General features: G+C 34.2%; 1 protein-coding gene across 2 annotated transcripts in view; it reads left to right on the top strand.

Annotated features, from left to right (window-relative positions):
* The window catches only part of LOC106867530 (kinesin heavy chain), a 65,586-nt gene that overhangs the window by 35,765 nt on the left and 15,195 nt on the right, over positions 1-14,626 (top strand). For both annotated transcript variants that reach the window (XM_014912425.2, XM_014912426.2), the window contains exons 3-10: positions 4,082-4,155; positions 10,628-10,732; positions 11,411-11,459; positions 11,874-11,929; positions 12,056-12,143; positions 12,592-12,716; positions 13,610-13,714; positions 14,387-14,535. In XM_014912425.2, the coding sequence (XP_014767911.1) occupies positions 4,082-4,155; positions 10,628-10,732; positions 11,411-11,459; positions 11,874-11,929; positions 12,056-12,143; positions 12,592-12,716; positions 13,610-13,714; positions 14,387-14,535 (751 nt within the window). The remainder of the gene's footprint in view (positions 1-4,081; positions 4,156-10,627; positions 10,733-11,410; positions 11,460-11,873; positions 11,930-12,055; positions 12,144-12,591; positions 12,717-13,609; positions 13,715-14,386; positions 14,536-14,626) is intronic.

Genomic DNA, 14,626 nt, shown 5'->3' with positions numbered 1-14,626 from the left:
GTTGATAAAACAAAGTACCAGTCAAAACTGGGGTCAATAGTATCGACTAGTACCCTCCCTTCAAAATCGCTGGCCTTTTACCACAATCATTAGTGCATTGGATAAAATGCTTAGCAGCACTTCTTCCAGTTCTTTATATTCTGAGTTTCTGAAACAATTAAGGGTGGTAGAACCACTATCACATCAGATAAAATACTTAGTGCATTGCTTCCGATTCTTTATGTTCTGAGTTCAAATTTCACTGGGTTCATCTTCATCTTATCATGGCTCATAAAATAAAGTTCTAGTAAAGTATTGCAGTTGATGTAATTGACTAAATCTCCTCTCTTCAAAATTAATGGTCTTTGGCCTAAATTATATATCATTGTCATTATTATGCATGATGTGAAATACATCGAGAGAATTCTTTTTCCATAAAAAAGTGATTGGGTGTTCTTGGGAAAAATGCTTACAAATATTCAAGGTTAATAAGTGTTTTGTGAAAATACTCTAGTATTTACAGGCACTAGTAGTTACATTTTCTGGAATGTGACTATCTACATAGATAAGTAATTTGTTAATGTCTTTGATTGCCTATTCTAGTTGTGCAGCTATGAATGTGATTATTAATATACTATTGCCATTTTTGTGGTGTAAGAATGATGTCAGGTTTATGTGCTGTCTGGTGAACAGTCTACATGTTGAAGTTTATTTTTTTTAAGAAGTTACTATAATGTTTTTAAATATATTTAGTGAGATGATGTATTAATTTAAGGCACACTAAGCAGTGATGATGAAAACAAAGCTGTGTACACCTATATTTAACACATTCATGTACACAGGATCATAGAAAGACCTTCACTGTGGTAACACCCTCAAGAAAAATTCTTCTTATAGACAGTACGAAAACATAATGAGGTGAACTATGAATGATGTTATTCTGCATTATTACACTTCATCAGCTATAGGTACTGAATCTGTCTTTCATAGCCCACCAAGAACTGCTGTTCTTACAGGTAAACAGCAAATAATAAATTTGCTGGTGTGTGCAAAGCTCTGTTAAGCTAGAATTAAAGACACTAACTTTTGTTTTGAGATAGTTACCATTGCAAAGGTTATTACTATATCTGAGTGTACATGAACATGTTAAATATAAATGTATTCGGCTTTGGTATGGTGTATTTTGTGTATGACAAATATTGTTTTTGCTGCTCATGTAGACTAGACTCTGGGGTTTTTTAATTTAAAAAAATTTTAATTTTATATGTTATGCTATCACTCTGCAGAAGTGTTGGCCATACCTTTCTGTCATCTGTATCAATGATGTGTTTGTTTTTGTAACAATGAGAACCAATTTACTATTTGTGAAATCATTGTTATAAAAAGAAAACAAAGCAGGTTTACATGTGATTAAGAAATGTAGTAACATTGACAATTGCCTTCTTAAATTCTCCCATGATATTCTCAACCTTTTATATTCAAAAGCTAGCTATATATTGTGACATGTATGACATATTCTGTAATATCACATTTTCTTTTCATAAAAATTCCTCGTGGTATATATTGTCTTGATCTGTTGTTATTTGCACAGTTGTACCATTGATATTTGGGGCTATGGATTCATTTATATCACATTCTAAGCAATAGCACAGTTGATTTCTCTCCAGTATTTGCTTTAATTTCAATTAGACCTCGTATGATAAAAAAAAAAAAGTTTTTGAAGCTGAAATGCTATATTGCAACTGAGATATATCCTGATCTAAAGCAGTAAATATTGGTGGAATATATAATGTGACTAGCTTGATATTGTTAATTAGTTTTTCTAATCTTCAGGATTCTAATTAGATTGCTGTTTCAGCTGCTGAGTTTCACAAATGTCTTAATCAGCCTACATTTTTTGAAAGTACATTGTCACCATATTGACAACAGTGCTTTGATGTGCTTTCTGCAAAGAAAAAAAATTAATATACTTTACATTTATAGTAACAAAACACGAATATATACACATTTAAAATATTTTTGTTTTACTCCATTCAATATGTATTGTCTGTTGTACTGAAAAGTTTGGAAAACTTTAGAAATTTTATTTGTGACTAATGAGTTTGTCATACTTTATTCTGTGTGACTGATTACAATCATTCTAATTTTGTATAATATCATCATCATCATCATCATCGTTTAATGTCTGCTTTCCATGCTAGCATGGGTTGGACGACTTGACTGAGGACTGGTGAAACCGGATGGCAACACCAGGCCCCAATCTAAATTCGGCAGAGTTTCTACAGCTGGATGCCCTTCCTAACGCCAACCACTCAGACACACACACACACACACACACACACACACACACACACATTATACTTTGTTGGCATTGTTTGTTATATGTTATATATTTCCTTCTATATTAAAACTATTGCATAAATCACTGTTTGAATTGGGTGGAGTAGGCTCATGCCATCATTAATACACCTAGCTCATTTGATAAGCAACATCGTTGTTCAATGGCATATTTTCAAGTTCTGTAAAGTAATAATAATAATAATAATAATAATAATTATTACCATTTGGAGTATATGGGAGTGGTGCTTGTTGGAAATGCGAGTGAAAAGTAATAATATATTGTATCTTAAGTAGACAGCTTCTCCCAAATTAGAAGAGTGAGTTTTCTTACATAATTTTTAGCTTTGTTGTCATGTTGAATGCTGGGTCATTCTTGAGCAACATTATAATTAAGAGAGTATAGTTTTAATGATGATTAATAAGGTCATTAATGAGGAGGAAAAATAGTACTTGAGAACTAATGGACCTGTGGGTGGGATAAAATACACAGGTTAAGTTAGTCGTTCTGAGTTTCACCTCTTTGTGTGCTTAAAATAGCAGTCAAATCTTCCATAAATTACATCCTTTTGTTTTACAAAAGTACACATTAGATGATATGTCTAGAAGAAAGACTTCAATTAAAAGCAACAGTATTAGTTCTTTTGCAAATCCCTAGTGGTGGAACTTGTTTATTTCTATAATGTTATAGTAACTGTAAATTTATTCATTCATCTGTGTGCAAATGTTGAATATAATCTTCATTAGAAGGTTGTCATTGGTTTCCATTTTCCTACAGTTCCTTAATTTATATTCTTAGATAGCTACTTAAGGAACAGTTATTTTAAATCATGAACATTAGTCATGACTCCGGTTGTTGACTTTTGTGTGTGTGTGTGTGTGTGTGCGCTTTTGTGTGTGTGTGTACACATATACATGAGTGTATCTGTGTCCATCCTAATTATTTCCAGTTCAGAACAAATAACCCTGAACACACTGGCAGTAAACTCTTAACAGTTAGGTTAGTTATGAGTTATCACTATCTTAGTTTCTTGTTCACTATTTTGTTGTAAATATTCATTTTCCAAAACCATTTCCTTATTAGATAATATTGTGCATTGCATAAGACACCTTAGTCTATTAGCTTAATATATTCAGCTACATATAGGTGTTATGTTTATGCAATTCTTGGAGAGTTGTTTGACAATTAGTATGGTCCTACAACAGTGAAGTGCTGTTATAGGAATTCATGCTAATGTTGAATTTTGCAAGCTAATCTAGTGTTTATCAATAAAAGAAAAAACAAATGATATAAAATTAACAAGCAGAAGACATTAACTACATAAACTGTCAAAGCCTTTATCATTCAACTTATTTTCTCCTGTGTAAAATATGACCTTACCATTAGTATATATCATGTGCTTAATTACATGAATTATCTTTGAATAAACCTTCATCTTCTCAGAAAGGGAAAATTAAAGCTAAAAATTTGTTAAATGCTTGTTAAATATAGGTTGGTGGTATGCTGAAATTGTAGCTCTACTTTGACATTTAGCCAGATAATTTAGCTACTGTTTGCTATTCAGAAGATATGCTTCAAATATTTTTAGCTTTCATTGCAATGAAGTTGGAATGGTTAAGCTATTAGAGAATAATGACTTGGCTTTAGAAGTTTTCTGTTTTTTCTTCATATATTGTTGAAAATGTTATTTTATGTAAGTGAGAAATGATCTATGTAATAAAATATTTTTCATTTATTTGATTTATTCTTTTGTTTCTCTTTAAGATGTCCTTAGTGGCTACAACGGAACAATTTTTGCATATGGACAAACATCAAGTGGAAAAACTCACACGATGGAGGTAAGTTGTATTGGAATTAACAAAAATGTTTTTTTATTGCTTTGGTATCTATTGTATCTATTCATATTTTTACGTAAAATATTATAATTGAAATTTGTTAAAATAAGAAGATGCAAACACAGTTCCAATGGTCTTCATAATTACAGGTGTGAAAGTAGGTATGGAAGAAAAAGAAAAACAGAAGACATGAACCTGAAAACGATACTTTGTCTAGTAGCTTTTAAAGCGAAGCGTTATAAAAAATAGTTCTTTATAGAAATACCCATATTATTAAGATAATGCAAGAAACCCTACAGAACTATAATATACTGGATACTTTTACAATATAACTTTTCATGTTTTTGTAGCACAAACTGATGAAAGACTTTCAAAAATTATGAATACATACTGTCAAGCCTTTGCTGTGACAAAGGCCTACTGCAACAAAAGTCTGCATATTAAAAGGGCACTTACAACTATCTTTCTAGTAAACTTGAGAATGATGTCAATATTGATAGGAAAGTATATCTTTATTCTGCCATGAAGGTATAACTTTATATTATGCCATGAAGGTATAATAACTTTATATGGTATCATATTTATGCTAAAATTATATACATTTTCATAAACAGATAATTATTAAAACTACTACTAATATTGAGTTCACAAATACATTCCAACACAAGAACATGGTTGAAACTTTGGCATCAAAATCTCCAGCATAGTTGTCTGAGGTAGAAATAGAAAATTAGGTACTATTGTGCAGATTTACTGCCCAGCAGATGCAAGATGAATCATTCATTTTAAAGTCAGTGAGAAAGAGAATATGTATAGACAACTACTTCAAAACTTGCAGTATCTTCAGTTTGATCATAAATTCATTTTGCAGTTGCACTTGATAACATCAATGAGAGAGAGAGAGATTTGAAAAGTTAAGTTCAACTTTTGTTCTTCAGGTCTAGGTTCATCATAATCAGACGAACTTATAGTCAAAGGCATTACAGTTGTGGCAAACTTGTAACTTTTGTAGACTTTCCCAAAGTGCTGCTTGGTGGAACTGAACCCAAAATCACATGTTTGGGAAGTTAACTTTTTAACCACACAACCATACTTACATTTACACAGCCATTGCTGTGTGTGTGTGTATACACACATACAAATTTATCATAGTCCTCCAGGCAATAACAGAGGAATTCAAGACAGGCTGCTGATGACCTTGCTCTTATAGCTAAGTCACTACCAGAACTAGAGAAGAAGTTTCAGGTGTGGAAGCAAAGTCTAGAATCGAAGGGCCTTAGAGTTAACCTAGCAAAAACCAAAGTAGGAAGGCAGACAAATCATAAATCCCTTCAGGTAGACAGCCCTGCTCAGTCTGTAGAAAAGGCGTAGGTAGAAACTCCATAAGATGTACTCGGTGTAAGCTTTGGACACATATGAGGTGCAGCAATATCAAAGGAAAGTTAACTGGGAAGATAGTTTTTGTGCAGCAGATGCACAGGGACAATAAACACCAAAGATATACAGAATACAGATTCCATCACATATCATGGGGTAAAACTAGTAGTTGATAGCTTTCATTACCTAGGTGACCAAATCAGTAGCAGGGGTGGATGCCCTGAGAGCATAGCTGCTAGAATAAGAATAGCCTGGGTAAAGTTCAGCTCCTACCTCTGCTGGTAACAAAGGGCCTCTCGCTCAGAGTTAAAGGTAGACTGTATGATGCATGTGTGTGAACAGCCTTACTTACATGGCAGTGAAACATGGGCTTTGACTGCTGAGGACATGCGTAGGCTTCAAAGAAATGAAGCTAGTATGCTCTGCTGGATGTGTAATGTCAGTGTGCATGCACAACTGAAAGAAAAGTTGGACATAAGCATCAGATGTGGTGTGAAACACAGACGACTGCACTGGTATGGTATGGTCATGTGGTGTGTATGGATGATGACAGCTGGAGGGAACCAGTGGAAGAGGAAGACCTGGGATCAGGTGGTGAAGCACGACCTTCGAATGTTGGGCCTTACAGAGGCAATGACAAGCAACTGAGACCTTTGGAGATATGCTGTGCTCAAGATCTGGCAAGCCAAGTGAAATCATAGTCATGGCTGATGCCAGTGCTGCCTGACTGGCACCCGTGCTGGTGGCATGTAAAGCGCACCTACTACACTCTCAAAGTGGTTGGGATTAGGTAGGGCATCCAGCTGTAGAAACCTTGCCAGATCAGATTGGAGCCTGGTGCAGCCTCCTGGCTTGCCAGTCCTCACTTAAACCGTCCAACTCATGCCAGCATGGAAAGCGGATGTTAAACAATGATGAAGATGCGTGTGTGTATAATTATATATTTGTGTGTGTATATGTATATTATATACAGTATATTGATAGATATAGTTATCTAAAAAAGTATCTAAGGAAGCAGATGACGCAGTTTCATATTCAAACTTGGAATTGGACTACTGATGGATTTAAATGCACACTTTTCTTTCTGCACTTACACCTTCTCTTAAGTATTCCTATTTTCATCCTTTAGCTTCACTTTCACCTCAATTTTTCCCACCACCACACATTTGCCCACCTCTCTCTCCCTTCTTTCATTTCTCTTTTCTTCTACTCCCTACATATATATGCTCAAATAGTCTTGTAGTCCCTATCAGGTGCAGTCAGCTTCTCAGACATGGAAGGTGTACAACTTTGCTGTCTTTCATTGATTTCCTTCTTGTCATCTTTACTCTCAAGACTATGCCAAAACCATTGGATACTCCACTCACTCCAGCAGTTACACACACTCTTACTATTATTTTGGCATCCAGCTGTAAAAAAAACCATACCAAAGTAGACAACACTTAGTGTAGTCTTCTGACTTGCCAGCTCTTATCAAACTGCCCAGTACATCATACCAGCATGGAAAACGGACATTAAATGATGATAGACATGCACACATACATGTGTTTGTATGGCTATCTATCTATCTATCTATCTATCTATGTAATAAACATATGTAAATATGTATTTAGGCTCCTTTCACTTTGGTCTTCACAGCTATGTGTATCATATTTTGCCGAGTGTTATTAGAATCTATAGTAGAATAAGAAAAAAGTTCTGAGTGTAGAAGTGTGGCCCTACTTAATATGTAGGAAAGACGTATGTAGAAATTCCATACAATTGTACTCAGCGCAAGCTAGTGCAGTGGGATCATAGGAAGGTTAACAAGAGAAAGTAAATTTTGTATGCAACAGATCAGATGTGCAGTAGTAATAAATACTATGTACATAAATTTTCTCAAATGTACAGGAGGTTCTCTAGAGGTTGTAGATAGTTTTTGTTTAAGTGACCTAATTAGCAATGGAGGAGGATGTTCTGAAAATACAGTTGCAAGAACAAGAGTAAGATGGTGAACATTCAGAAAGCTCTTACTTCTGTTGGTAACAAAAGGTTTTCCTCTCAGGGTGAAGGCCAGATTGTATGATACTTATGCATAAACAGCAATGCTGCATGGTGTGTGAGGTGTTGACTCCGAATGCAGAAAGTATGCAAAGACTAGAAAAGAATGAAGCCAGTATACTTTGGATATGCAATGTCTCTGTATATATGGCAAAGTACAAACTTCAGAGAAAAGTTGGGCATAAGAGGTATCGGGTGTAGTGTGCAAATGATTAAGACTGCATTTGTATGGCCCTACCCTTGTACCCCTTCTGTCCTCATCTTCTAACACCTATCCCCTGCTCCTCTAACTATAGCACTATTCAGCTGTTGTAATTATATGAAGGCAGAATATGCACATAGCTCATATCTCTTTGTACTACCAGTAACCTCTCTTTCTCCTTGGAACCACTTCCTTTTGTAATCCATCTCGCATTCTCAGTGTCATCAATTCCCACTTTATTCAACCTTTTCTGTGCCTCTAGTAATTGCTCTCTCTTTCCCTTTCTCCCCCCCCCCTCTCTCTCTCTCTCTCACAGATACATCTCAGGGCTGCCATGCCTTATCTTTAACACCTCTTATCTGCAATCACCCTATCATAGTTAACATCAATGGCACTTCCTTCATCCTCACTATAACCACCCCTATGTATTTCTGATGTCTATCTCAGTATATCTCTCTCTCTCTGTCCCCTCTCCCACTTTTCACATCATCTTCATATTTTCGGATATATCTACAGGTTTATTGTACTGTTGCTCTCTTCCTTTCTTTTATTGCCATTTACCACCTCCTCCTTACTGAGTTACTCTTATTTTTTCACACCCACTCGTTATACTAATGTTTACTGCTGATCACATCTCCACCCTTGTTCTATTCATTAACATTCATCTAAACACCTATCTCTAGCCATCTATCCAACCAACCTTCCTGATTATTTGTCCTTATTCTCTCATACACTCATCTTCTTGTATCTTGAGAGTATGCTCTGATACCTTGTCCCCACTACATTGTCTTCTTTTCAGCTACTCTCACCCACCCTTATATAATGCAGAGTAGCCATATATCTTCTCTTCAGCAAGACACCTGTGCTTGTCCCACTATCATACTTAAGCCTCTAAACTCTTGGCCTGAGGCTACCTCCACCTCTACCACAATCCCACTCATTTAAGGGATCTTTTTCTTTGTCATGCAAGTTAGTGGGTGACCTCACTAGTGCTGGTGTTGTGAGAAAAGCACCCAGTACACTCTGTAAAGTGGTTGCCATTAAGAAAGCTATCCAGTATTAGAAACCATGCCAAAACAGATATTGGAGCTCACTGCTATCTTCCATCGCATTGGATCCTGTCAAGCTATCCAACCCATGCCAGCATGAAAGAAGGATATTAAATGAATATGACGTGTGTGTATGTGTATATTGGGTGAGTGGGTATATGTGTGTGTGTATTTCAGAATGTGTTGACCACTCGTTATAGTTCATGTATGTTTTCATTACTCTTCCCACAAAGTGACCCCACTACAAATAGCTATTTAAATGAAAGAAAAACATTATTACAGCTGCAATTTTTAGTCTAATTTGCATTGCCTGCATTTGTTGTTTGCGTGCTCATAGAAGTGATAAATATTTATGCACATCACATCAACTGGAAAACAAAGTATATTTTTATCCAAGTAATTAGTGTGTGTTTTACTTATATCATAGCTGTGTAGGTAAGAAGTTCATTATCCCATTGTGCATCTCCTTCAGCAAGTGCCTACTCTAATCCTGGGCTAACCAGTGGAAACTGAAAGAAACCCTTTGTATTCATTTGGTCTATTTCTGTTTTCCATGCTAGCATGGTTTAGATGTATCTATTACTGAGGCATTGTTTTACAGCTGGATCCCCTTCTTACTGCTCACCCTTATAACCGTTAACTGATTTTCAAATAAGGGATCTCTTATTTTACATGTTTTCAAAAGCTTAAAGCAAACAGATGACTTACTGTCAGGAGTGACAGCAACAACTGCTTGTTTCAAGTGACTTTCCTAGAGCAGAAATAAAATGAGATACACTGATGCACACACATATAAAAAGATAGATAGATATTGATACTCAGTAAGGTGGTGAGCTGGCAGAAACGTTAGCATGTCAGGAGAAATGCTTAACAGTATTTCGTCTGTCTATGTTCTGAGTTCAAATTCTGTCAAGGTCGATTTTACCTTTCATCCTTTTGGGGGTTGATAAATTAAGTACCAGTTGCGTACTGGGATCAATCTAATCGACTGACCCCTTCCCCAAAAATTTTGGGCCTTGTACCTAGAGTAGAAAAGATATTGGTACTCAGTATTCATCAACACTTCTATTTAATGTTGTCTACTGCATCTTCTGTTCCTCCTCGCACATGTTTTCTCAGTTATTCTGTCAGTATAGAATAACTATTTGGAAATCAAATTTGCAAAGTTTTGCAAATATAGATACATGAATTGCATCCATATGTATCGAGTCTTCATTGATTGTAGAATCCATTAGGAACTGTTTAGCTTGGAATAAGGATTGATCTGACCAATTTTAATATGTAATTATTTATCAGTATTCACTCAAGTTTCTCTCCAAAGTTGCTGAACATAAGTACTGGAAGATTATTTTTTTTGAAGTCATCAACCATATCTTGTTGTGTCAATGAGTTGTACCTTGCATATGTTAGCATTTTAATAGACAGTTATCTCTTTACTTACATTCTTGGTTGTTTGGAAAGAAGGAAGCAGATCCTGATGACCTTTCAAGTAATAATGAAACTAGTTAGATCAACCTTCATTGTAAATTGTTTAAAAGGCCTTCGTGAGGCCTAATTTCACAGTCACATTAAATCCATATGTACAGGGGCCTCTAAATTTATAACTTGACAACTGGATATTTCTGTTATAAAGACTTTATTTCTAGTATTTCAATTAAGTATTTGAATACAAAGATCCTGCCAACTGAGGTTGGCTTATTAAAAATAGCTGTGAAAAAGGTTTGAGAAAGTGGTTTATATGTTTAAACAAATTTGGCTTTCTTTTGAATTTTATCAATTTATTATGTTCTTTCTTTGAAATTTTTAGGGTGTCCTTGACAAACCCTCAATGCACGGTATCATTCCACGTATTGTGCAAGATATCTTCAATTACATTTATGGGATGGACGAGAACTTGGAATTTCATATCAAGGTAAGATTCATTTCTCCTACTAATCTAATTCATTTTCCTTATTAATCAATGTCCAGTCTCAAACTAGGCCTGTATTGTGAGTTGACGTCTGTTGTATCAGAAAAATGTTGACATACAAAGAATGCTTTTCTAAGCATGCAAGATAGAAGCTGATGTATTTCAGACTTGTTGAAAAATCTATCGATATTTTTATGGCGTTTCATGCCATACCATTACTCTTTCAGTGTGCTTGACTTGCTGACTTTCTAATACTTTAATAGAACTCACTAAAGCCAAGTAGAATTTGTTACTGTTATTAAATAATTTTCTCCAATGTTTATATAAAGGCTCAGAGATGATTAAAATATGATATATATCTAAGAGTTTATATTCTAATAGCTCATGCTGAGTTATTTGACAAAAGTGGATACAATTAACTAACTTAGCTAATTAAAGATATTGTTTTTACTATTTTCATATATTAGGAACTGTGCAAAATAATTCATCTTAAATTAATATTAATTATAATTTCCTTTATAGAGCTTTCATATATTTATTAAAATACATGATTTAAAAAGAGAGAACTCTTCCTGTTTACTTATAATAAAATTTACAATATTAAATCTTATGAAATAATGTTTCTTGAATAATGTGTCTAATTTTTTTTTTTTTCTTTTTTTTTGTTTTCATTATTTATAGATTTCATATTATGAAATTTATTTGGACAAAATCAGAGATCTGTTAGATGGTAAATATTAAATGAAAATTTTATATATATTTTGTTGGTAGTTAGATCCTGAGAATGGTTCCTTGACTTTTTGGATTTAGGGAATTTCCAACTATTGTTTTGCTTTCATAATATCAAATTGTAAAATTTGTGTGATAGTACTTGTGTGTGTGTGTGTGTGTATTATGGATTCTTTTTCTTTCTTGATAATTTCTTAAGCCATTGGTTTTAGTTTATCATAAATTGTTTTTAATAAAAGAAATGAGTTTAACTTCTATTTTTCAATAAAATTTTAATTTGTATTTACTAAAATCATTAATTAATTAAAAATCTTATTCATTAAAACGGGTGACCCAATTCTTATAAGTTTCTTTGATTTCATCCATGGTTTGTATTTTCATACCTAAAGCAAAAGCTTATCATTTTCCATTTCAGTTACTAAAACTAACCTTTCTGTCCATGAAGACAAAAACCGTGTCCCATATGTTAAGGTATGTGAAAGTTTATGCCAAAATTCTCATTTATCTAAATATTTTACCTATTTTATTGAAATTTATATTTTTATTGTATCTTCTAAATTTTGAAATTTATTTTTTTCTGCCCCTTTTGTTTTAAAGGGAGCAACAGAGAGATTTGTATCTAGCCCCGAAGAGGTCATGGAGGTCATAGATGAAGGCAAAAACAACAGACACGTAGCTGTGACAAGTAAGTGTACTTACTTTTGAGAGGGCATTAATAGAATAATGATGACTTTTCAATGGATAATAATTCTTCTGTCATTACCATCTGACATATGATGACTTATAACATCATATATTAGATGTAGTAGCTTACATTCTTGTTATTGTTTTGTATATACATGATTAAGATCTTTTGATGGATTCACCTTTATTTGTTTCAACAAGTGTGAATGGTTTGAAGAAAATGTTAGAATTCAATTTATAGTGAGCAAGTATTTTGTGGTGTATGTATATATGCATTAAATTATTTCATTATAACATTTCAAGAATTTGATGGTCTATTAAATATACTACACTAATTATTTAAATTGGAAAGCTTTAAATGATGTTATTAAATATTAATTATCTTATATATTTTAAATTATTTAGATATTGAATATCCTAATAAAAAAAAATAAAACTGTTTTTTCTAGACATGAATGAACACAGTTCGAGAAGTCACAGTGTTTTCTTGATTAATGTAAAGCAAGAAAATGTAGAAACTCAAAAGAAACTCAGCGGTAAACTTTACCTGGTGGATCTGGCTGGTAGTGAAAAGGTATGTATCTGTGTGTGTGTGTGTGTGTGTGTATACACACACACATATTGTAACCTTGCCTGTTGTAGACAACAGGTGAGCATTACGCAATTTCTTGCTGATTAACCTGCATAGATGATTTGCTTATAGTGAGTAAGTGTTTGTCCTGTACATTAGCTCACGCTCTCCATCAAATTGATGTTACCTGAACAGGTGCACAGTATGCCACACATCAGTTGTTGAAGTGATTGCAGAAAGAGTGAAATGAAGTGTTTTACTCAAGAACATGATGCACCACCTGGTCCAAATCTTGCAATCTATGCATATATGCATATGAATTAAGTTTCTACAACACCTTTCGAGCGCTAGGCCTCATGGAGGCAATGACAAATGACTGAGACCTTTGGCAATATGCTGTGTTTGAAAAGGAAGATCCACCAAGCCAGGAGAAATCATAATTGTGGCAGATACTGGTGTCACACAATTGGCACCCATACTGGTGGCACATAAAATGCACCCATTACACTCCTGGAGTGGTTGGCGTTAGGAAGGGCATCCAGCTGTAGAAACCATGCCAAATCAGACTGGAGTCTGGTGCAGCCCCTCAGCTTACCAGCCCTGGTCACATCATCCAACCCATGCCAGCATGGACAAATGGATGCTAAAGGATGATGATGATGATGCCTGAAGAATTATAGGTAGCCTTTGAGTATTATTCACTAGAAAAACAGCTGACAATATTTAGAACTGTTATTTCATTTACATTTAATAAGGCTCTTTCTAAATTTGTGTGTGGTGGGGTGGGGATAAACATTTGAACCTGTCAAAAATACGAATGGCATGAAATGAACAGAACTTTTTTTATTCTTTTCTGTTTTTGTTTTATAATTTGAGTTATTTTCTTGCTTTTGTAGGTCAGCAAAACTGGAGCTGAAGGTGCTGTGTTGGATGAAGCCAAAAATATCAATAAATCTCTGTCCGCTTTGGGAAACGTTATATCTGCTTTAGCTGATGGGAATGTAAGTTCCAACTTGCTTTTGCTTTTATTTTGTGTGTGTGTGTGTGTGTGTGTGTGTGTGATTAGAAACAATGTTATTACTAAGACTTTTCTTCTTTTTCTTTGTTATTATTATGAACAAAAATAAAATGGCAAGCTGGCAGAATTATCAGCATGCCTAACAACCTGCTTAGTGGAATTTTGTTCATCTTTACATTCTGAGTTCAAATTCTGCCATGGTCAACTTTGCTTTTCATCCTTTCTGGGTTGATGAAATCAGTACCAGTTGAGCACTGGGGTTGACAAGCCCTATCCTCCAAAATTTCAGCCCTTGTGCCTATAGTAGGAAGGATTATCAACAAAAATGTATTCAAGTAACCTATTAGTGTTGATAATTTTAATAGTTCCAGTCTCCTACTTTCTCTCTTTTCTTTTCCTATTCATTGATGTTCAGAGGAGTATTTGCTGTATTTGTCACTTATTGAATTCCATTGGTACAGTTAAAATGATGAATTACCCTGTCACATAATGGCAGCTCTCCTCCAAATATGTATCACTTTTGACCATCATACTCATTACCAGTTTAATTAACTGTTTTTGAATTATTTCAAATGAATAAATTTTCAATGATTGTAAATCTCTCTTTTATTAATACATTTAAAAATGTTTTTACTTGATTACCTGTTTCTCACAGAAATCACATGTACCATACAGAGATAGTAAATTAACCAGAATTTTGCAAGAAAGTTTGGGTGGTAATGCTCGAACTACAATGGTTATCTGTTGCTCCCCTGCCTCTTATAATGAATCTGAGACAAAATCCACTTTACTTTTTGGTCAAAGGTAAGCAGATATTTATTTTTTTCTTTACCTTTTCTATTTTTTTTTTTTACAATTATAACCATCTGTATTGAATATCAACTAGCTTTTAATT

Source organism: Octopus bimaculoides, chromosome 1 (assembly GCF_001194135.2).
Source record: "Octopus bimaculoides isolate UCB-OBI-ISO-001 chromosome 1, ASM119413v2, whole genome shotgun sequence".
NCBI lineage: Eukaryota > Metazoa > Mollusca > Cephalopoda > Octopoda > Octopodidae > Octopus > Octopus bimaculoides.
This window is presented reverse-complemented; position numbering and strand designations above follow the sequence as displayed.